Source organism: Mercenaria mercenaria, chromosome 10 (genome assembly GCF_021730395.1).
Source record: "Mercenaria mercenaria strain notata chromosome 10, MADL_Memer_1, whole genome shotgun sequence".
NCBI classification, from domain to species: Eukaryota; Metazoa; Mollusca; class Bivalvia; order Venerida; family Veneridae; genus Mercenaria; species Mercenaria mercenaria.
In genome coordinates, this window is record NC_069370.1 from 25,435,228 (window position 1) to 25,460,269 (window position 25,042).

The following is a 25,042-nucleotide window of genomic DNA, read 5'->3' on the forward strand; positions in this document are numbered from 1 at the left end:
CTCTCGGAAATTGTCTTAATTGGGACAATTTGCAAATTACCAAAATCTACATAAATGGGTTTTTGTGTGAAATATTAATGAATTGCATTTGGGAATTTTAAATTCAACTTTGGGAAAAAAACATACTTTTTTGCAAAATGGATACTCCTTTTAAGGAGCAGATTATAGGGGGAAAAAGTGTATTAGTCGGACAGTAATGATCTGACTTTTGACTTGGATACCTCCTTTACGGAGCTAGATTTATGTCAATAAAGAAGCCTTATACATGACAACATACTTATGACTGATACATAAAATTACATCTAATAGATTTACATAGAATATTGCAACATAGCATTAAAGCACTAGATTAATGGAGCTAGCCTAGGGCTTAGCTGCATGCCCGACACCCCTACAAAACAGGCAAAGTATAGGATTACTGTAAAATTATTTAATTTCGTGGGCATGAAATTTCGTGGTTTGGACCAAAATGGCAATTTCGTGGGGATATGAATTTGTGGATTTCAACTTCTGAACATAAAATGAATGGAAATTTTACTTGTTCATTGGGATTAAATTTCGTGGATTGACTCAACCACGAAAATTAGTCCCCCATGAATATTTATGATTTCACAGTAGTCTGCTCTGGAGGTAAGGGATGCAAAGCCTTTCAGTCTTCAAATTTCAAAGTTAACAAGGCAGTCTGAAAGACAGCTAAATCCCCCACCACTGCTATGGATAGTGAAAGGGTAAACCTTTGACCTTTAGCTGTGACCTTGACCTTCAACTGATATGGCTGACTCATGAATTCTGCACAACGTCTTGATGCGGTGATCATTTGACCCAAATTTCATGAAAATCCTTCAAGGGGTTTAGGAGATACAGAGCTCAAACCTTTGACCTTGACCTTGAGTTGACATGGCTGACTCATAAGCTCTTGTTGAGGTGATCATTTGACCCAAGTTTGATGAAAATCCTGCAAGGGGTTTAGGAGATACAGAGTGGACACAAAATGGAAGGCTCCAACCTTTGACCCTAAGCTGTGACCTTGACCTTGAGCCAGCATGACTCCTATCGCTTTGAAAGCATGATCATTTGACCCAAGTTTTATAAAATTCCTTGAAGGGGTTTAGGAGATATAGAGCGGACACGAAATGGAAGGCTAAAACCTTTGACCTTGAGTTGTGACCTTGACCTTGAGCCGGCAGGGCTGGCTCATGGGTTCCGCACATCGCCTTGATGAGGTGATCATTTGACCCAAGTTTGATGAAAATCCTTTAAGGAGTTTAGGAGATATAAGAGTGGACACAAAATGGAAGGCTCAAACCTTGGACCCTCAGTTGTGACCTTGACCTTAAGCTGGCATAGCTGACTCATGGGTTCTGCACATCATCTTGATGAGGTAATCATTTGACCCAAGTTTGATGAAAATCCTTCAAGGGGTTTAGGAGATATAGAGCGGACACAAAATGGAAGGCTCAAAACTTTGACCCTCAGTTGTGACCTTGACCTTGAGCCGGCATGGCTGACTCATGGGTTCTGCACATCGTCTTGATGAGGTGATCATTTGACCCAAGTTTTATAAAATTCCTTCAATGGGTTTAGGAGATATAGAGCGGACACAAAATGGAAGGCTTAAACCTTTGACCTTGAGTTGTGACCTTGACCTAGAGCCTGCAAGGCTGACTCATAAGTTCTTCACATCGTCTTGATGAGGTGATCATTTGACCAAAGTTTCATGAAAATCCTTTAAGGGGTTTAGGAGATATGGAGTGGACACGAAAGTGTTACGGACAGACGGATGGAGACCATTCCTATAACCCCCCACCACTTGTGGTGGGGGATTAATAAAAAAAACAAAATTGATTCAAACACATTTAAATTGTTTATACACAATTACACCAAAATTTGTTTTGAAATACTTTAAATACTGCTTGAAGACTGCCATAGCCACTGAACATTTTAAACATCAACCCAGAATTTCATTTTCCCCTATCATTTCCCCGACTTCTGAAATTTCATTTTTCACTGACCATTATCAAGTTTTCCCTTATAATTCACTGACCTTGAAAAAAATAATTTTTCCCTGACTTTTCAAGGTAAGTGGCAACACTGACGATAACATTCTGACCAAGTTTTATGAAGACCGAATAAAAAATGTGGCTCCTTGAGTGTAAACAAGCTTTTACTTTGATTTGACCTGGTGACCTAGTTTTTGACCCCACATGACCCAAATAACAAGAGGGCCAAGATGGTCCTAGATTGCTCTCCTGAGTAACGCACAAAACATGTCTGACCTAGTGATTTCATGGAGACAAATATTCCAAACATATTTTTTTAAGAATGGACCAAAAATGTGGCCTCTTGAGTGTAAACAAGCATTTTCTTTGGTTTGACCTAGTGACCTAGTTTTTGACTCAGTTTTTGACACATGACCCAGATTAGAACTAGTCCAAGATTTCATGAAAACAATCGTTCTGACAAAGCTTCGAGAAGATTGGAGCAAAAAAGTGGCCTCTAGAGTGTAAACAAGTTTTTCCCTTGATTTGGCCTAGTGACCTAGTTTTTGACCCTACATGATCCAGATTCATAATCATTCAATACTTCATGATAACATTCTGACCAAGTTTTATGAATGTAGAATAAACAAGAGCTCTGCCAAGCGGGGTAATATTTGCCCAAAGGGTTACATCAGAGGATGGGAGCAAAATTTAAAGAACCCGACTGTTGAAGCCCAAAGGACTAGAACAACAAAGGGAAGAACTTCAAAAAAAAAGAGCTGTCACTAATGGTGACAAATGCCCCCGCAGCGCCTTGACCTTTGACATGGTGACCTTTACCTTTGACAGGGTGACCCCAAAGTCAGTAGGGGTTGTGTACTCAATAAGTACTATCAGCATGTGAAGTTTGAAGGTCCTGAGTGCACTGGTTCGCGATTAAAGTGCCTTCATGCAAAAAAGTTAATGTTGTGACGAACGAATGAACGGACGGACAGTTGAAAACTAATATGCCTCCCTTCGGGGGCATAAAAAATCTAAGTCCACTAAACAAGAGCTGTCAGTGGACAGTGCGCTCGACTATTCTCAGTGCTTGATAGTATGATATAACCTATGAGTAAAACTTTAACATTACAATAAGCATATTCTAAGTAGAAAAGGGGCCAAAATTCAGTCAAAATGCTTGATAGAGTTGCCTCCTCCTTTTTAAAGACTGGGGTCATGATGGTAAATAAGTATGCAAAATATTAAAGCAATATCTCAATGGACTTTGAAAATATTTGGGGTGGTACGCAAACTTTAACATTTATTCTAAGTCGAAAAGGGGCCATAGTTCAGTCAAAATGCTTGACAGAGTTGCCTCCTCCTTTTTACAGACTGAGGTCATGATGGTAAACAAGTATGCAAAATATGAAAGCAATATCTCAATGGACTTTGAAAATATTTGGGATGGTACGCAAACTTTAACATTTATTCCAAGTTGAAAAGGGCCATAATTCAGTCAAAATGCTAGATAGAGTTGCCTCCTCCTTTTTACAGACTGGGGTCATGATGGTAAACAAGTATGCAAAATATGAAAGCAATATCTCAATGGACTTTGAAAATATTTGGGGTGGTACGCAAACTTTAACATTTATTCCAAGTCGAAAAGGGGCCGTAATTCAGTCAAAATGCTCGATAGAGTTGCCTCCTCCTTTTTACAGACTGGGGTCATGATGGTAAACAAGTATGCAAAATATGAAAGCAATATCTCAATGGACTCTGAAAATATTTGGGGTGGTACGCAAACTTTAACATTTATTCTAAGTCGAAAAGGGCCATAATTCAGTCAAAATGGGGTGGTACGCAAACTTCAACATTTGTGTGACGCTAACGCTCACGTCGACGCCGGGGCGAGTAGGATAGCTCCCCTATTCTTCGAATAGTCGAGCTAAAAATATTCAAAGTCCACAAAAAAATCCTTACCAGGTACAGGTATGTCAAAATACACCTAAAAATTGGAGGTAAAATCCATGTTGTATCACAGAAAAGTGGTTTCGGTTTTTCCCAAGGCCAATAATAAAAAAGTTTCAAAATAAGCTATTTATAGTAACATAAAAGGGAAGTAATTAAAACAAGAGGGTCATGATGACCCTGGAATGCTCACCAGAGTAATATGTTTCAAATGTCAAACTGATGATTTTTAGAAATTTTTTGGAAAATTTTCCGATGTACAATCAAGAAACCCCTGGGGCGGGGCCAATTTTACCCCGGGGTCATGATTTGAACAAAGTCTGTAGAAGTCTACTAGGCAATGTAACATATCGAATATCTAAGATCTAGGCCTTCTGGTTTATTTTATGCAAATTTATGAAGATTTCCCTATGTACAATAAAGTAACCCCTAGGGCTGGATCAATTTGACCCTGGGGGGTCAAGATTTGAATAAATTTTGTAAAGGTCCACTAGGCAATGCTACATGTCGAATATCTAAGCTCTTGGCCTTCTGGTTTATTTTTAGAAAATATTGAAGATTTTTTCTATGTACAATCAAGTAACCCCATTGGGCGGGGCCAATTTGACCCCGGGGGGTCATGATTTGAAGAAATTTTGTAGAGGTCTACTAGGCAATGCTACATGTCAAATATCTAAGATCTAGGCCTTCTGGTTTATTTTTAGAAAATTTTTGAAGATTTTCCTATGTAAAATCAAGTGACCCCTGGGGCGGGGTCAATTTTGACCCTGGGGTCATGATTTGAACAAATGTTGTAGAGGTCCACTAAGCAATGCTACATGTGAAATATCTAAGCTCTAGGCCTTCTGGTTTATTTTAAGAAAATTTTTTGAAGATTTTCATATGTAAAATCAAGTGACCCCTAGGGCGGGGTCAATTTTGATCCCGGGGGTCATAATTTGAACAACTTTAGTAGAGGTCCACTAGGCAATGCTACATGTCAAATATCTAAGCTCTAGGGCTTCTGCTTTTTGAGAAGAAGATTTTTCAAGGTTTTCCTATGTAAAATCAAGTGACCCCTGGGGCGGGGTCAATTTTGACCCCGGGGGGTCTGATTTGAACAAATTTTGTAGAGGTCCACTAGGCAATGCTACATGTGAAATATCTAAGATCTAGGCCTTCTGCTTTATTTTTTAGAATTTTTTTGAAGATTTTCCTACGTAAAATCAAGTGACCCCTAGGGCGGGATCAATTTTGACCCCGGGGGTCATAATTTGAACAACTTCAGTAGAGGTCCACTAGGCAATGCTACATGTCAAATATCTAAGCTCTAGGGCTTCTGGTTTTTGAGAAGAAGATTTTTTAAGGTTTTCCTATGTAAAATCAAGTGACCCCTGGGGCGGGGTCAATTTTGACCCCGGGGTCATGATTTGAACAACTTTAGTAGAGGTCCATTAGGCAATGCTACATGTCAAATATCTAAGGTCTAAGGCTTCTGGTTTTTCGAGAAGAAGATTTTTTAAGATTTTTCTATGTAAAATCAAGTGACCCCTGGGGCGGGGTCAATTTTGACCCTGGGGTCATGATTTGAACAAACTTGGTAGAGGTCCACTAGGCAATGCTTCACACCAAATATATAAGCTCTAGGGCTTATGGTTTTTGAGAAGAAGATTTTTAAAGTTTTTCCTTTCGGTTGCCATGGCAACCAGAGTTCTGCATGGAATTCAATTCTTTGAACAATTTTTGTAGAGCTTCACCCAAGGAACATTCCTGTGAAGTTTGGATGAAATTTGCCTAGCGGTTTATGAGGAGATATTGTTTGAAGTAAAAGTTTACGGACAACAGACGACAGACAACGGACGGTGAGTGATCCTAATAGCTCATCCTGAGCCTTTGGCTCTGGTGAGCTAAAAAAATATTTAAGTGAACAAAATAGGGATCTGCCAAATAAAAACAAGAGCACTGCAATGCAGAGCAATATACACAAAGCAGTCATATATGACCTTTGACCCCCAATTATGACCTTGACCTTGAAGCTAGTCATCCGAAACATGCGCTCTGCAGGTCATCTAAGTGTGGTGAACATTTTTGCCAAGTTTCTTTGAAATCCTTCCAAGTTCAAGAGTTACAGAGCGGACACGAAACAAACTGATACGACTTTTGACCCCTAGGTGTGACCTTGACCTTCAAGTGAGTCATCCAGAATATGCGCTCTGCATGTCGTCTCAGTGTGGTGAACATTTGTGTCAAATTTCTTTGAAATCCTTCAAGGGGTTCAAGAGTTACATAGTGGACACGAAATTGCTAACAGACGGACGGACACCGGGAATATAACATGATATGTCCCTTCGGGCGCATAAAAATGTGGCCCCTACAAAGTAAACAAGCTTTTTCTTTGATTTGACCTGGTGACCTAGTTTTTAACCCCACGTGACCCATATAAAAACTCATCCGAGATTTGATGGATACAAAAATTCTGACCAAGCTTCATGCACATCAAATGAAAAATGCAGCCCACAAGGGGTTTCTTTGATTTGACCAGGTGACCTAGTTTTTGATCCCAGATGACCAAGATTCAAACTTGAGCTACACTTCATCAAGAAATTTATTCTAATCAAATTTCATGAATATCCAGTCAAAAATCAGCCCCTATTGCACACACAGTTTTTATTGGATTTGACTAAGTGACCTACATGTAGTTTTTGAGCCCAGATGACCCATATTTAAACTTGACCTAGATTTCATCAAGACAAACATTCTGACCAATTCTCATGAGTTTCCTCTAGAGTGTTAACAAGCTTTTCCTTTGATCTGGCCTACTGACCTAGTTTTTTGACCCCACATGACCCAGATTCAAACTTGACGTAGAAGTCATCAAGACAAACATTCTGACCAATTCTCATAAGTTAAAATATGCTCGCTAGAGAGTTAACAAGATTTTCCTTTGATCTGGCCTAGGCTAGTGACCTAGTTTTTGAGCCAACATAACCCTGATTCGAACTTGGTTTAAATATCAAGATAAACATTTTGACCAAGTTTCATGATTTTTCTATATTTGAGTGGGTGACCTAGTTTTTGACCCAACATGACCCAGTTTCAAATCTGACCTAGAGATTATCAAGATAAACATTCTGACCAAGTTTCATGAAGATAAGGTCATAAATGTGGCCTCTAGAGTATTAACAAGCTTTTCCTTTGATTTGACAGGGTGACCTTGTTTTTGACCCCACATGACCCAGTTTCAAACTTGTCCTAGAGCATCAAGAAAAACATTCTGACCAAGTTTCATAAAGACTGGATCACAACTGTGGCCTCTTAGAGTGCTAACAAGGCAAATGTTGACAGACGCTGGACAATAACCGGTCACAAAAGCTCATCTTGAGCAGTTCGTACTCAGGTGAGCTAAGAATTGTTGACTTATTTTGTAATCCCTTGACACAGTGTGTTTTGCATGGCAAACTAGAAAACAGAGTGAAGTCTTGCAATACAATGAAATTATAAGTAGAGTAAATTGCAAGATAGTTGCTGTTAATTAAGAAGCAACAATATATAAACAAATTCTGTATTTAATATTAAAGTACCTGTACTCATATTTCTCATCACAGTACTTCTCAGAATATGATATCTGGTCTATTGGCATTTTGTCTATGTTTCTGAAAAAAAAACAACAAACAAACATAAAACAAAAAATAATAAGAGCTCATAGAACACAAAATCATGAATTTAAAGCCCTTTTTGATGCATTCAGTAACTGCACAAGGAACAGAAATTATTTGGTCACTGTGCACTGGACATTTGACCTACTGAACTCAAAATCAGTAGGGATCATCTGCTGGTCATGATCAACCTCCCTATTAAGTTTTGTGACCCTAGGCCCAAGTGTTCTCAAGTTATCGTCCAGAAACCTTTTAACTGTTCTGTGTCACTGTGACCTTGACCTTTGACCTACTGACCACAAAATCATTAGGATCATCTGCTGGTAATGATCAACCTCCGTATTAAGTTTCGTGATCCTAGGCCCAAGTGTTCTCAAGTTATCGTCCGGAAACCTTTTAACTTTTCTGTGTCACTGTGACCTTTGACCTACTGACCTCAAAATCAATAGGGGTAATCTTTCTCATAAATACCATTCTCAGTATTCATATTGATTACTGGACCTCTAGCCTGCCCTGTACGGGTTGTCTAACCATTTAAGGAAATCCTAGCGCGACAGACTTCTGGCAAAATTTCTGGTCAGGTTTCAATACGGGATTTGTTTCAGCTCAGAGATCCGTGACATGGTAAAGGTAAATTTTATTTACTGTCACTTTGTGAAACAATGAACATTTATAAGCTCTGTATTGCTTTTGAGTGACTCTATTTTAAGAACAGTTAAAACAGAGAAGTATACACAGAATGGCAACAGGAGATAATCTCAGCTGAGCTTGTGTCCGCACGTTATCTTACGGAAGAGTTTGCCGACTTGATCAATCATGATCAAATCAACAGTCGCTTATTAAAGTATTATACTGGCGATTCAGCCGGCACATAATAAATCGAATCAGGTCCAATTTTCAAACGAAAACTGTTGATTCCTCAGACTTCCAGTCATAAATTCATTCTTTCCCCATATAGTAATTACTAATAATATTATAAAAACACCAGTATCATTATAACAAACTATCTAATAGAAAGTTTTTCACAACACAAATTTTTATCTGTCTGCTGTCTGTTTCATACACTGGTAAAACGAGATTTCATTCAGTTCCTACGTAATGTTGGCAAGATCTGCACTAAATGCCTTTCAAGTTGCCGATCTATTTTGTTTTTATAGCTCTTTGGTTAAAACCAATCATACCTTACCCCCAGGCAGTTTGCTGGTACCCATTTACAGCTGAGTCGACTGAAGCAATCATGGTAAATGCCTTACCCAAGGACATACAATGGGAGTAGCCAGGAATCGAACCCAGGGCCTTCACCTGGGATCACCTAAATCCCGTGACAATCTTAAATTCTGTGATGTCCGTTATGACATAAATCCGTGACATACACCTAATATCCGTGACACATTGAATTTTCCGTGATGGGCTACTAAACCCTGTGATGCTATCTATTTTTAGAAATACTATCGTATTCAGCAAACTATGGAAAGCTCCGTATAACAATTGACAGACAGGACTCGGTGATCTACCTAACGTTTCGTAGGTTTCCGATGATTGGTTTCTTTTAAATATATTTGGTTCAACACTGACCACAAAATTGTGATTGACATTTTTTATGAATAATTAAAACAATAAACAAGAGCTGTCGGATGACAGCGCGCTCGACTATTCAAGAATTGATTGAAGAATGGGGTCAAAATATTTCTACAGGTATTCAGACAAAAGAAAAAAATACATTAGACAAACAATGTTCCTGTATTTGTGGATTTCGATAAGACTTGCACTAAATGGCAATGTGTGAACCAATTTCGAAGTACAAAAAGGGCCATTATTCAGCCAAAATAGTTGTCAGAGTTATGTACTCTTGCCTACAGATGGAAATCATGATGATTAACAAGTGTTCAAAGTTTTAAAGCCATATGTCAAATAGTTTTGACAAAACGTGGACTTGTATGAAATCAGAACCAATTTCAAAGTCCAAACAAGAGCACCGCCTTGCGGGTGCTGACGCTCATCTGATTTTTTTTTGTATAACAGAAATATTGTCCTACCCATGATTTTCTAAGTCTAAAAAGGGCCATCATTTTTGCAAAAAGCAGGATAGAGTTATGTTTCTTGGTGTACAGTGTCCACTACTGATGGTGAAAAACTGTTGCAAGTTTTAAAGCAATAGCTTTGATGGTTTATGAGAAAAGTTGACTTAAACATAAAACTCAACCAAGAAAATGATTTTCTAAGTCCAAAAGGGGCAATAATTATTGCAAACAAGAGGGCCAAGATGGCCCTAGGTTGCTCACCTAAGAACACTCCATAACAGTGTAAACCATGTTTGACCTAGTGATTTCATGGAAACAAATATTCTGACCAATTTTCATTAAGATTGGACCAAAAAATTGGTCTCTTGCGATAAAACAAGCATTTTCTTAGATATGACCTAGTTTTTGACTCTAGATGACCCATGTTCAAACTCGACCTAGATTTTATCAAGGCAATCATTCTGACCAAAATTCATGAAGATCAACTGAAAAATATAGCCTCTATCACATACAGAAGTTTTTTCTTTGATTTGACCAAGTGACCTAGTTTTTGACCTCAGATGACCCATATTCAAATTCGACCTAGATTTCATTAAGGCAATCAACCTGACCAAATTTCATAAATATCAACTGAAAAAAACAGTCTCTATCGCATACACAAGATTTTTCTTTAATTTGACCTAGTGACCTAGTTTTTGACCTCAGATAACCCATATTCAAAACCGACCTAGTTTTCATCAAGGCAATCACTCTGACCAAATTTCATGAAGATCAATTGAAAAATACATCCTCTATTGCATACACAATGTTTTTCTTCAATTTGACCTAGTGACCTAGTTTTTGACCCAAGACGACCCATTTTCGAAATCAGCCTAGATTTTATCAAGGTAATCTTTCTGGCTAAATTTCATGAAGATCAGTTGAAAAATACAGCCTCTATTGCATACACAAGGTTTTTCTTTGATTTGACCTAGTGACCTAGTTTTTGACCCCAGATGACCCATTTTCGAACTTGGTCTAAATTTCATCAAGGCAATCATTCTGACCAAAATTCATGAAGATCAATTGAAAAATACAGCCTCTATCGCATACACAAGGTTTTTACTTTGATATTGACCTAGTGACCTAGTTTTTGACCCCAGATGACCCATTTTCGAACTCGCCTAGATTTCATCAAGGTAATCATTCTGACCAAAATTCATGAAGATCAATTGAAAAATACCGCCTCTATCGCATACACAAGGTTTTTCTTTGATTTGACCTAGTGACCTAGTTTTTGACCCAGATGACCCATTTTCGAACTCGGCCTAGATTTCATCAAGGCAATCATTCTGACCAAAATTCATGAAGATCAATTGAAAAATACAGCCTCTATGGCATACACAAGGTTTTTCTTTGATTTGACCTAGTGACCTAGTTTTTGACCCGAGATGACCCATATTCGAACTCGGTCTAGATTTCATCAAGGTTATCATTCTGACAAATATTCATGAAGAAGAATTGAAAAATACAGCCTCTATCGCATACACAAGGTTTTTCTTTGATTTGACCTAGTGACCTAGTTTTTGACCCGAGATGACCCATTTTCGAACTCGGCTTAGATTTTATCAAGGTTATCATTCTGACCAATATTCATGAAGATTAATTGAAAAATACCACCTCTATCGCATACACAAGGTTTTTCTTTGATTTGACCTAGTGACCTAGTTTTTGACCCGAGATGACCTATTTTCGAACTCGGCCTAGATTTCATCAAAGTTATCATTCTGACCAATATTCATGAAGATTAAATGAAAAATACAGTCTCTATCGCATACACAAGGTTTTTCTTTGATTTGACCTAGTGACCTAGTTTTTGACCCCAGATGACCCATTTTCGAACTCGGCCTAGATTTCATCAAGGTTATCATTCTGACCAATATTCATGAAGATTAATTGAAAAATACAGCCTCTATCGCATACACAAGCTAAATGTTGACAGACGACGGACGACAGACGACGGACGACGGACGCCGGACATCGAGCGATCAGAAAAACTCACCTGAGCATTGCTCAGGTGAGCTAAAAACAGGATGGTGTTATGTTGCTTGCTGTACAGGCTCAGCTTATGATGGTGAACAAGTGTTGCAAGTTTCAAAGCAATACATTTGATAGTTTAAGAGAAAAAGTTGACCTAAACATAAAACTTAACCAAGAAATCTGATATTTTCTAAGTCCAAAAGGGGCCATAAATCTTGCAAAAAGCAGGATGGAGTTATGTTTCTTGCTGTACAGGGTCAGCTTATGATGGTGAACAAGTGTTGCAAGTTTTGAAGCAATAACTTTGATAGTTTAGGATAAAAGCTGACCTAAACATAAAACTTAACCAAGAAAACTGATTTTCTAATTCCAAAAGGGGCAATAATTCTTGCAAAAAGCAAGATGAAGTTATGTTTCTTGATGTACAGGGTCTGCTTATGATGGTGAACAAGTATTCCAAGTTTCAAAGCAATACATTTGATAGTTTAAGAGAAAAAGTTGACCTAAACATAAAACTTAACCAAGACATCTGATATTTTCTAAGTCCAAAAGGGGCCATAAATCTTGCAAAAAGCAGGATGGAGTTATGTTTCTTGCTGTACAGGGTCAGCTTATGATGGTGAACAAGTGTTGCAAGTTTTGAAGCAATAACTTTGACAGTTTAGGATAAAAGCTGACCTAAACATAAAACTTAACCAAGAAAACTGATTTTCTAATTCCAAAAGGGGTAATAATTCTTGCAAAAAGGAAGATGGAGTTATGTTTCTTGATGTACAGGGTCTGCTTATGATGGTGAACAAGTATTCCAAGTTTCAAAGCAATAGCTTTGATAGTTTAGGAGAAAAGTTGACCTAAACATAAAACTTAACCAAGAAATCTGATATTTTCTAAGTACAAAAGGGGCCATAAATCTTGCAAAAAGCAAGATGGAGTTATGTTTCTTGCTATACAGGGTCAGCTTATGATGGTGAACAAGTATTCCAAGTTTCAAAGCAATAGCTTTGATAGTTTAGGAGAAAAGCTGACCTAAACATAAAACTTAACCAGGCAACGCCGACGCCGACAACCGCTCAAGTGATGACAATAACTCATCATTTTTTTTTCAAAAAATCAGATGAGCTAAAAAAGGGCAATAATTCAGCCAAAATATAAGACAGAGTTATGTTCTCTTTCCTACAGATAGAGACTATTTTACTGAACAAGTGATAAAAGTTTCAAAGCCACATGTCGAACACTTTACACAAAATATGAACTGGTACGAAAACTTAACCAAGATTTCTAAGTCAAAAGGGGCCATAATTCAGCCAAAATCCTTGATGTAGTTATGTGCTCTTGCCTATAACTGGACATGGTGATGGTAAACAAGTGTTGAAAGTTTCAAAGCTTTATCTCAAAAGACTTTGTCAAAATATGAACTGGTACAAAAAACTTAACCAAGATTTCTAAGTCAAAAGGGGCCATAATTCGGCCAAAATCCTTGATGTAGTTATGTGCTCTTGCCTATAACTGGACATGGTGATGGTAAACAAGTGTTGAAAGTTTCAAAGCTTTACAAATGTATCTCAAAAGACTTTGTCAAAATATGAACTGGTACAAAAAACTTAACCAAGATTTCTAAGGTGAAAGGGCCATAATTCAGCCAAAATCCTTGAAAGAGTTATGTTCTCTTGCCTATAACTGGACATGGTGATGGTAAACAAGTGTTGAAAGTTTTAAAGCTTTATCTCAAAAGACTTTGTCAAAATATGAACTAGTACGAAAAACTTAACCATGATTTCTAAGTCAAAAGGGGCCATAATTCAGCCAAAATCCTTGATGGAGTTAAGTGCTCTTGCCTATAACTGGCCATGGTGATGGTAAACAAGTGTTGAAAGTTTCAAACCTTTATCTCAAAAGACTTTGTCAAAATGTGGACTGGTACGAAAAACTTAACCAAGGTGTGACGCCGACGCCGTGGTGAGTAGGATAGCTCTACTTATTCTTCGAATAGTCGAGCTAAAAATCTTAATAAATACAATCATTTTTTTTTTCGTGTATTTTCGTTTTTGCTTTTTGGGGTCTGTACATTTTTTACAATAGTAGAGTACGTCATCTGCTGCAGGGTTCTAGCCAGGATTTTCTGAAGGCATGATGCAGAAGGATATTTTTTGACGAGGAAAGGGGTGGGTGCGGGAGGGGTGTCCCCTCCTGCATGGGGGTCACCCCAGAAAATTTTGTGTTACTACAACTCATTTTGGTGCATTCCAGAGTGAAAAACATAGTGGTATTTTCAGTGATTAATAAGCATCATTTACATGTACAACAAGAAAAGATGTAAGGTCATAAAAATCCTACGGAGTTATTTGCTGAATGACAATTAAAAGTTCATCAATTTTAAGTTGCTAAAAATGTTCATTTACTATTTATTGTACATAAAACTACACAATTTTAGCACTACACACAGATCTATTTGTATTTTAAAGTTTATGTCTTCTATTTCTGCGGAGTTTATTTGCTGAAAACTTATCCATTTTAAGTTTTTGAAAATGTCAACTGTTTGTTGTACAGCGAACTTGCCCTTTCCGAACCAGTGTATTAGATATAAAACCAAAGCATAGCTTACGGTTTTTCTTGACGTATGCGTGACGGCTGCTTAAAAACTTGGAAATGAGTCAATTCACAGACTGGTTCGGAATAGGCAAGTTCACTGTACATACATGTAAAACAACACAATCTGAGACTGTCATCCAGGGAAACGCTGGTTTCCATTTTGGATCAATGCCCATTTGGCGTGGCTGGGAGGGATTCTGATATTGTGACCGGGGCCTCCGTGGCCGAGTGGTTAAGGTCGCTGGCTTCAAATCACTTGCCCCTCATCGATATGGGTTCGAGCCTCACTCGGGGCGTTGAATTCTTCATGTGAGGTTCTTCATGTGAGGAAGCCATCCAGCTGGCTTACGGAAGGTCGGTGGTTCTACCAAAGTGTCCGTTCATGTTGAAATAATGCACGGAGGGTATTTCAAACTTTTCTCTACAAGTTCTATTTTGAAAGTAACGACAGAAAACATTAATTCTTGCATTGTCTTTTCGATATTCCGCCCGAGAAAACACATTTCATACGTGTGAAAAACATTAATAGTATTACGGCGATAATTGTTCAAAAGCATTTTACCGTGTTGCACAATTTTTACATTGTCTTTCCTTGATTGCGAAAAACATTCGGACGATAATTGTTGAATCATCTGTCATTATATCTAACGACATGTATAATCTTAAAACTACACTATCGAATTAATCGGGGTGTTTATTGGGATGATTTTATGACATGTCGCTTCGGCAATTAAGGGATGACGGGGGAAATAAGGGATGTCGAATATACAACTCAAAGTCTGAAGGCATGTCGCCCGCGACAGGCGATAATAGCCTGGCGAGAACCCTTTGCTGGTATGTAGTCTTTATGCAGTCCCTCACAGGGTGGTACCATATTTTGCATTTGTCACATACCACATACATACCATCTTCAGGCATTCTACACGAACAAAATACTTTTAAATAAGTGAAGTATCTAACACCATTTGCGTGCTCAAGAGTCCTAGACCCGGCAGGAAATGGTGATATTTTACCTTTTTCCAAGCAATGAATTAAATGACCATGACAAAGTTCCACATTATATCTTTGAGTACAGGGTCTATTCCATTAGCTTCTGCAGTGGCATTTGCGATTATCCTTCCTCATATTAAGTAAATTACATACCACTTGTTGAATTGGAAAACTTTGAGATGTGAAGCTGGAATCATATATTTTAATTTCTGATTTACTGTTCACTTTCATGGTTGACAAACTTAGCCAGTGGGATCCACCATGTTCCGGAGTCCTGTTAACAATCTGGGGAAAGGTTAGATTGACCGCATTTAACAACTGTCAAAACCCCATATATGTGGAAATTGTCTCTTGAAACCAGAATCATAGCTGCGTCTATAATACGATCATTAAGCCACTCAGTTGGCGAATAAAGAATATTTTTTTCTTCGTCCTTAAGTTTAATGTTTCCAATTTCTAACCATCCAGGCCCTCTGACAGACGTGTTTGACCCAACTGGCTGTCCAGGTTCTGTGTCTTCTATAATGATAGAAATGTGTGGCGTGTCTGTCACAGGATTTTCGTCTTTTTCATTTTCTGTTGTCACAGGAATTGCATCAATTTTATCCGCAGGGTTCTCCCCAGGATTTTGTAACAGCCAGGCTCTTTAAATTAGAATTATAGCCGGGTACACTTTTTAGCGGTCTATCGCGATAAATATATTTTTAATTCAATTGAGGTGATGAATTAGAAGAATGATATGAGACAACTGCTGAAACTGCAAATATTCACAGATTTATCAAAGGTAGCTAAAACTAGAGCTATCACTAAAGGTGATGAATGTACCCCCCGCATGCACTGACACAGTACATTGCAATTTGACGCACACAAGATTGCATAATTATGTGGACTGTATGTATATAGACTGTATGTATACAGTATAGTAACAAAAAACAAAGTCCCATAACTATGCAGAATATTTATCTAAAAGAATGTAACATGCACCATGCACAACTAGGGTTGGTACTGATCACTTGTGTGAACTGAAGTTTCATAAAATTGTGTGTAAGGGTTTGGTAGATCAGGCACGCACAAGATTGCATATGCAGACTGTATGTACATAGTATGTTAACAAGAAACAAAGTCCCATAACTCTGCAATTTTTGTCGCTGAAAGAACCTAACATGCCCCATGCACAACTACTGTTGTTACTGATCACTTGTGTGAAGTTTTATTAAATTGTGTCAAGTGGATGAGGAGAGATGGTGCGTACAAGATTGTGTCTATGTATACAGTATAGTAACAAAAAAACAAAGTCCCATAACTCTGCCAATTTTTTTTCTGAAAGAACCTAACATGCCCCATGCACAACTACTGTTGTTACTGATCACTTGTGTGAAGTTTCATTAAATTGTGTCAAGGGGATGAGGAGAGATGGTGCACACAAGATTGTGTCTGTGTATATAGTATAGTAACAAAAAAACAAAGTCCCATAACTCTGCCAATTTTTTTTCTAAAAGAACCTAACATGCCCCATGCACAACTACTGTTGGTACTGATCACTTGTGTGAAGTTTCATTAAATTGTGTCAAGGGGATGAGGAAAGATGGTGCGCACAAGATTGTGTCTATGTATATAGTATAGTAACAAAAAAACAAAGTCCCATAACTCTGCCATTTTTTTTTCTAAAAGAACCTAACATGCCCCATGCACAACTACTGTTGGTACTGATCACTTGTGTGAAGTTTCATTAAATTGTGTCAAGGGGATGAGGAGAGATGGTGCACACAAGATTGTGTCTATGTATATAGTATAGTAACAAAAAAACAAAGTCGCATAACTCTGCAATTTTTGTTGTTGAAAGAACCTAACATGCCCCATGCACAACTACTGTTGGTACTGATCATTTGTGTGAAGTTTCATTAAATTCTGTCAAGGGGATAAGGAGAGATGGTGCGCACAAGATTGCGTCTACGGACAGACGACCAGACGGACAGACAGACAACCTGAAACCAGTATACCCCCCCTTACAACTTTGTTGTCGGGGGGTACAATAAATCAAGAAGAAATCAATGCAAGAATCATTATTGAATACTTTCTACTTGATTTTCTTTTAAATTGGGTTTCTAAGACAATATGCATATTGATTTTTTTCTTGCATTAATTAAGTTTCTGCAGAAAAATAGCAGTTTTGAGAGGAAATAATGTGGATCTATTTGGTCCTTAGAGTGGCAAACACAGTCTATTAACTAGAGATGCTTTTGAGAAAAGCGCATGTCTCCCACAACTGCCAAATCATCTAAATAGTAAGTCAGTCTTTATATACTGTTTACTTAGAGCACATGCGCATGCGCGTTTTTGACACCAAAAGGACCCACATACTACTTTTATAAGTAGTATACCGTAGATATCCATGTATATTGCGCAGTTTTTTGACCCACTGGGACCACCCCCCAATTGTGGATGCGCATTATACACAGGTTTAGACCATTTTCCAACTTCAAAACAAGTTTTGTTTCCAATTTTCGCCATTTTGGTAAAGGGAAACTACTCTCCGTGCTAACTGTCACCGCTAAAATCTAAGATAGCCGTTACGTTCCGTAAAAGACCGAGTGGTTTATTTTTCTTTCAAACAAAATTAATTTCTTATAAATTTTAACGTATTTTGATGAAAGAAATGTTTTATAATCACAAATATTATGATACTTATTAAAGATGGAGTATTTTATCTTTAACCGAAAACAAACTGTGAACAAAATTTACAGGAGGTGACACACTAATTTCCGGTAGTTACTGGCAAACAAAAAGAGTAACAAAAAGACTATCATACCTTTTCTTATCAGTCTGAATTGAGAAGCTCGTGTCATTTTGAAAGATACTGTGACCAGTTCTATATTTTAGATATATTTTTATTATGAAAATCATTAAAATAACATTAAGTCATTATTTTATCAGAATGCCCTTACCTTTCTATAGTTTATTACTTATCTAGAAATAATTATAGCTAAACATATGTGCATTTGATTTGGTCTGCTACTTCAAAAGATATTCCAGACCGAATTTGATATGGTAATAATTTAATTAGTAAGTGTTTATTAGTATCAGAAAGTAATAAGCCACTGGAGTAGACAAGTACTGGTCAAGTTTTAATGTATGCATGTGTGATATGATTGGTTGAAATATGATGCATGTGTGATGTGATTGGTTGAAGAATGAAGTGGGCATGTATGAAAATGTTGCAGAGTTTGGAGGGAAAGTTGAAAGAAGTCAGTTTGGAGTTTAAGTTAGATTGAGGTAGCAGTGTTAAGGCACCAGACATTCAAAATTAGTCAAAATTGATATTTTAATATTTTAGGCAAGAAATACTTCGGAAACTTTGAGAATAATAAATTATTATGTACTATGAATTGATAAATTGGAATTATTGAAAAGTGATAGAACATTGTTATTTAGAATGGAATAAAAGAATATTAGAACTCTACCACTTGTTTAATAGTAGCTATTTCCCCGAGAAAAATGGACCCCAGTTACAATACCATTGCAAAATACCCAAAACGTACCCTATACTACTTGCACATGCACTTTCGTGCACCCAAAACGTACCCTATACTACTAATTTCACATGCGCTTTCGTGCAAGCAAAGCGTACCCTATACTACTAAATAGTAGCGTTTTGCCTGCACCAAAGCGCATATAGGGCGCTTTTTGCCTACACGAAAGCGCATGCGAAATGAGGATTTTTCGGTAATTCAAGGGCCATAATTCCAGAGTGCCTGGGCCGATTTGGCTAGTTATCGAACTTGGCCGAGGTCTTATGGTCAGACACATTTTATTCAAGTTTGGTGAAGATCGGGTGAGAAATCTTCGACTTAGAGTGCCGACAAGCTTTGTGACAGACAGACACACAGACAGGAGTAAATCAATATGTCTCCCAGACCACTGTGTGGTGGGAGACATAATTCTGTGTTTCATGTTTTAGCTGAATCTGCAGCTCATTTCATGAAAAAATAATTAAAGTAAAAGTAATTTAAACAAAACTATTGATGTTTTCTATCTTCTTTGACTATGTATTGACTTATCCGAATCTGTGCCGTCCGAAATACCTTGCAGGTTCAGGTTTGATTTTTCCCGGTTTTCGCAATTGCAGTTGCAATTTTGCAAGTTTTGCAGGTAGTTTTTAAGGCGTAAAAAAAAACTGTTTGTTTCTGGTATCCTGACCTACCCTAAATTTTTGGCCCGACTCTAAATGTTTTTATGGCCTTGGAGAATATTTTTTTCAACTTTTTAACACAAAGTTGCAAAACTGCACTTTTTATGCTTTAAACATGGCCAGTGCATGATGCTAAAAATCAACTTACTGATGCTCTAAAGGCATTACCCCCTTATTTGCATTCATTTTCTGACACAAAAATAGATGAAATTGAGTAGCTATTACTTGCTGGATATGGAAAATACAATATTAATGGTTTGGCATGTTCTACCTGCATCCTTTAATTTATTTGGTAGCAACTGAACAGGTTCGTCAATTACTGTCGACTGGTTTCAATTTTAATTATGCTAAGACTTATTCCATGCAATTATCACACCCTGGTACCGGCGCTCCCAAGTACAGGTGGCACTTACACATACAGCGCTCAATAAGCGATTTTGGAGGAGCGGTGGTGTAAGTATTTCTTATTGTATCTCCGGTAATTCAAAACTTTTCTTAAAATGAAAGATATCTGCGCCCTGATGAATAATTGGTGACTATGTTCTGTGAGTGTCACAACATTTCATCTTGAAATAAACAAAATATGGCGAGTTAAACGTGAACGTTTGACTCAAAAATGTCAAATGTAAAAAAAAAACACATAAAATACTCAGTAAATACTCCAAATGTATTCATTTTTGATACAGTATCGTATAGTCATGTCTTCCTACAATAACCAGTTCAAATTCCAAGACTTAATTTGTTATATTTAAAGAATGACTCGTATTTAAAGATGGTATGGGGTTTCAAAACGGCACTCACATGGCACAGGTGTTATTTTTTTTGGCGCTCAACACGTACAGCTAGAGAAAAGTCTTCAGAAATGTAGACCTTGTTATTGTTTACTCTCAGTGTGGTGCCTGTATGATCATAAGTCTTTATACCATTAAAAACCTGACTCCAGAAGTCGACCTTTCTATGTTAAAACTTACGGCAACAATATTTTAACATTATTTTTTATTAAAATTTTAATAAAAAGCTTCTTGAAAACTGATTTATGCTAAAATTTGGTATGTCCTAGGATTTCGTTGAAAATGGAAAACGTGCTTCAAAACATTCATAGGACTCAGTGGGATCAGTGGACAGTAAGGTATGCAAGAAGAGATGTGTGTGCTTGCTTGCGTTTGTGCGTGTGTATGCGTTTGGTTAAACGCTGTTACTAAACAATATGTCAGGCCAATCTCAACGTTTTTGGGTACCAGTATAATGCTATGAGCATCCGTATGAAATATATAGAGCCAGGTCGATACTTTTTTTGTTTGGGTGTGGAGTAAATGTTTGATTATAGAGTTAGTAAAACTCATTGATAACGGACTGACAAGTTTTCTATTCTTTTCTTTATTTTGATTTTAACAACTTACCATACGCCTTCATTGAATGTATAATAAATGTTGAACTTCTTACGAACAATATTTTACTTGTTTCATTAGATTTAAGATTCAGTAAACACTCATAACAGAAAAATGGAAGATTTTTACGGTGGCTGATTTATACCATTTCATCAATTCGCCACGCGACTCATTCTTTAAATATAACAAATTCAGTCTTGGAATTTGAACTGGTTATTGTAGGAAGATATGACTATACGATGCTTATCAAAAATTAATACATTTGGAGTACTTACCGATTATTTTACGTGTTTTTTTTTTGACATTTGACATTTTTGAGTCAAATGTTCACGTTTAACTCGCCGTATTTTGTTTATTTCAAGATGGAATGTTGTGACACTCACAGAACATAGTCATCAATTATTCATCAGGGCGCAGATATTTCATTTTACAAAATTTTTTGAATTACCGGAGATACGATAAGAAATACTTACACCACCGCTCCTTCAAAATTGCTTATCGAGCGCTGTATGTGTGAGTGCCACCTGTACTTGGGAGCGCCGGTACCAGGGTGTGATTATGAATATCAATTTGTTTGATATATATTGTAAGTATTTGAATCTGATGTATGTAGGTATTTCTGCTCAAAATAAAATTTTGTCTGCAAAAAATATATCGTACAGGAAAATGAAAGTACAATTTGACAGATGGCGGTAAAATAAGCCGATTGTTTGTAACACAGTACGTGACCACGTTCCGTGACTAAATCATTATCGATTTTGCCTCCGGCCATGATCAAAACAGGTAATTATCGGCTGGTTATGTTTACAGATGATAAAATGTACATATGAAAATTTATAATATTGAACTTTTATAGCCTGGCGCTAAGATATTAAAGCCGGGTGCAGCGCCCGGCTGAAAGGGCCTGGGGAGGACCCTGATCTGTCACGGGATTTTCATCCATATTATCTGTCAGTCTGTCCTTCACGGCTTTTTCCAAAACATAATCGAAGTCGCCTGATCTTGGACGTTTTCTGCCAGCTTTTCTTTTGCTATCTTGGAATTTTATACTTGTCAAGTTTGGAACTGGTTTTTGTTTTATTTCCATACCAAGTGGTTTTTCAACTGCCATAAATTAATAAATATGGTAACAATTTTTTACAGTACAAGAACAATTTTCTGGGAATAGGGTGACAACTCTGGGTTTATCTTCTGTACCTTTGATTGTAAAAGTTCCTAGTTTTGGCGAAAATGCAATTCTGTCATTCTGTATCAGTTCATCAGCACGGGAAGTATGAATATAAACTTTCAGTTTTTCGTCTTTGATATTTTCATATTTCATTGATTCCATGATGAACTGGTTTTCCCTTATCGTGCCAACTAAGTCTTCCGGCTGACAAACGGCAAATTGAACGATATCTGAAAGGCCTATTTTTGTTGATATATATTGTGCTTTGAGGCTGTAATTACCAAGTCCAGCACGGCCTCTTGAAATTTCCTTTAGACAGCATTGGTGTAGTCGCAAGAAAGACAAAACTACAACATAAACTGGAGCCTCTTTCCATTTATTCAGACTTTTCAGGAGCCTGTTCATGCTTTCACTTTGGTTTTGAGTTATACCACTGTATGGGTCAAACCTAGTTAATTTTTCAATTGCCCACTTACATACCTTCGTTAAGTTCGGTGAAATTCTATCGTCGAAGTATTTTTTAAACTCCTCCATCCAAGCCTCTTGTAGTTAGTCAATGGCTTCTAAACTTTTTTCTCTACTGTCTTGCCCAAATATACAACGCAAATGGTCCTTGTAACAGTTAACTTCTGCTCTTGAATAACACTTTTCTGTAAGCCAACGCCCACAATCCTGCAGAATATGATTCCAACACCAGATGTCGACAAGATTTGAGACACAGGACATAGCATTTATGATTCCAATCTCACCGTCACTTTCACATGCAATGGGTCGTCTTGCCAACTTAATCTTATCTTTTAAAAAGTTAAAGAATACTTCATGGTGTTTTTGAAATTTGCAAATCATGCAATCTTAAAATATAATTACTACCAAAACAACTCTGTAATTATGACGCTGTCATTGTCTGTAAATGACGTTCCGGTTCTCAGACCCGTGACAACGCCATGACAGAAGAAAACAAGAGCTGTCACTGGACAGCGCGCTCGACTATTCTCAGTGCTTGATAGTATAATATATGCAATGAGTAAAACTTTAACATTACAATAAGCATATTTTAAGTCGAAAAGGGGCCATAATTCAGTCAAAATGCTTGATAGAGTTGCCTCCTCCTTTTTACAGACTGCGGTCATGATGGTAAACAAGTATGCAAAATATGAAAGCAATATCTCAATGGACTTTGAAAATATTTTGGGTGGTACGCAAACTTTAACATTTATTATAAGTCGAACAGGGGCCATAATTCAGTCAAAATGCTTGATAGAGTTGCCTCCTCCTTTTTACAGACTGGGGTCATGATGGTAAACAAGTATGCAAAATATGAAAACAGTATCTCAATGGACTTTGAAAATATTTGGGGTGGTACGCAAACTTTAACATTTGTGTGACGCTCACGCCGGGGCGAGTAGGATAGCTCCCCTATTCTTCGAATAGTCGAGGTAAAAAAGACCATGACGACACATGATTACCCGTGATTACCCGTGACATTGCCATGACAGTAAAAGAACAAGGAGCTGCGTTCAATAAACGCCTGATGCCCCCGGTGGCATCCTTGTCGATACAAAGCAACCCAAGTCCAAAACGAGGTCAAGGTCAAACTGAGGTCAAGTGATGTTTGAAGATGAGGAATGGTCACAGGTTACATCTGTATTAGTATCAATCCATTCTTGTAAGCGGTATTGATGCTAGACGAAACAGGCCCATTTGGTTAACCAAGAGTTGGCCCATATAAAGCAACCTAAGTCCAAAATGAGGTCAAGGTCAAACTGAGGTCTGAAGATGAGGATGGTCACAGGTTACATCTGCATTAGTATCAAGTCATTCTAGTAAGGGGTATTGATGTTAGACGAAACGGTCCCATTTGGTTAACCTCGTACGGACGGACGGACAGAACGATCACTATATGCCTCCGCATCAGTAGATGCCGGGGGCATAAAAACCCATGATGACCCGTGATAAAACTGTCATGGTCATAATGACCGTCACGGGTTTTAGATCTGCCTTCACCTCCGTACGAAAGCATCTTAGCCCTCTCGACCAATGCATCCACGACAGCATAGATAAACATCTCGAACCTGAAATTTTTTAGCTATCCATTATTCAAAATATAATTTCTAGAGATCAAAATAAAATTGGGAGTGAAAAGTCACCTCTTACAGAAAACGGGCGTGAACAATCAGGGGCAGAATGACTGAGTGAAAAGGGCCGACACCCTCGCGGAATCATGGGACATTTGAAGCCGCCGTGTATTTATCTGTAATTTACTTACATTTATTATTCGACAGATGGTTGAATATATAACCCGATAAGACAAAGTAACCTTACGGCTAGTTATGAATAATTGTACGTTGAATAAATGAATAAAATCAGTTTAGAATGAAACTTATTTTGATTCTCGCGCGTTGTTATTATTCAGACGGTATGATTTTATATTTATTTTGTGAGAATTACATTTTAAGGTAAAATACCACTAAATTTACGTCTCACGCTCCCAGAATATACTTATCGGTAAGATTGTATCAAGTTTTGAATTTCCACGACCAGTGACTGACAAAAACAACAAAGAATATTTGTGGACGCAGTAGTCGAGAGGGCTAAGAGCCTAAGACGCTTTCCTATGGAGGTGAAGGCCCCTGGTTCGAATCCTGGCTACTCCCATTGCAGTGTGTCCTTGGGCAAGGCACTTATCACGATTGCCTCAATCGACTCAGCCGTAAATGAGTACCAGCAAATTGATAAGATATATTGGTTTTAACTGTTCTTAAAATAGGGTCGCTCAAAAGCTCTACAGAGCTTATGTTAAATGTTTCACAAAGCGACGGTAAGTAAAATTTACCTTTACCTATATCTTTTTCAGTTCTTTCTAAATATCATTACGACATCTTTCAACCTAATGTCTTCTTTACACAGACAGTTGGAGGTCAAGCCCTCCATGTATTAGCCAATATTTTTAGTCTTTTTAAAGCACACTGAGCATTATTTATTATTATTATTTATTTTAGGACATAGAACACAATACAAACAAGACAAACAATTAAATTAGGTATCACAGACAAAAGTTGAAAATATTAAGAATCACCATTAAAACAAGATGTTATAGAAGTTAAAACCTAAGTT

At 37.5% G+C, this 25,042-nt stretch overlaps 1 protein-coding gene across 2 annotated transcripts in view; it reads right to left on the reverse strand.

The window, feature by feature from the left end:
• The window catches only part of LOC123559605 (cyclin-dependent kinases regulatory subunit 1-like), a 31,856-nt gene extending 7,509 nt beyond the window's left edge, over positions 1 to 24,347 (reverse strand). The window contains exons 1-2 of one of the 2 annotated variants that reach the window (XM_045351574.2): positions 24,195 to 24,347; positions 7,490 to 7,561 (exon numbers count right to left, since the gene is read on the reverse strand). In XM_045351574.2, the coding sequence (XP_045207509.1) occupies positions 7,490 to 7,548 (59 nt within the window). In that variant the 5' untranslated portion in view covers positions 7,549 to 7,561; positions 24,195 to 24,347. Of the gene's footprint in view, positions 1 to 7,489; positions 7,562 to 22,408; positions 22,553 to 24,194 lie in introns of those variants that run through there. The other variant, XM_053552548.1, reaches the window with a different exon arrangement.
• Positions 24,348 to 25,042: the final 695 nt, after the last annotated feature.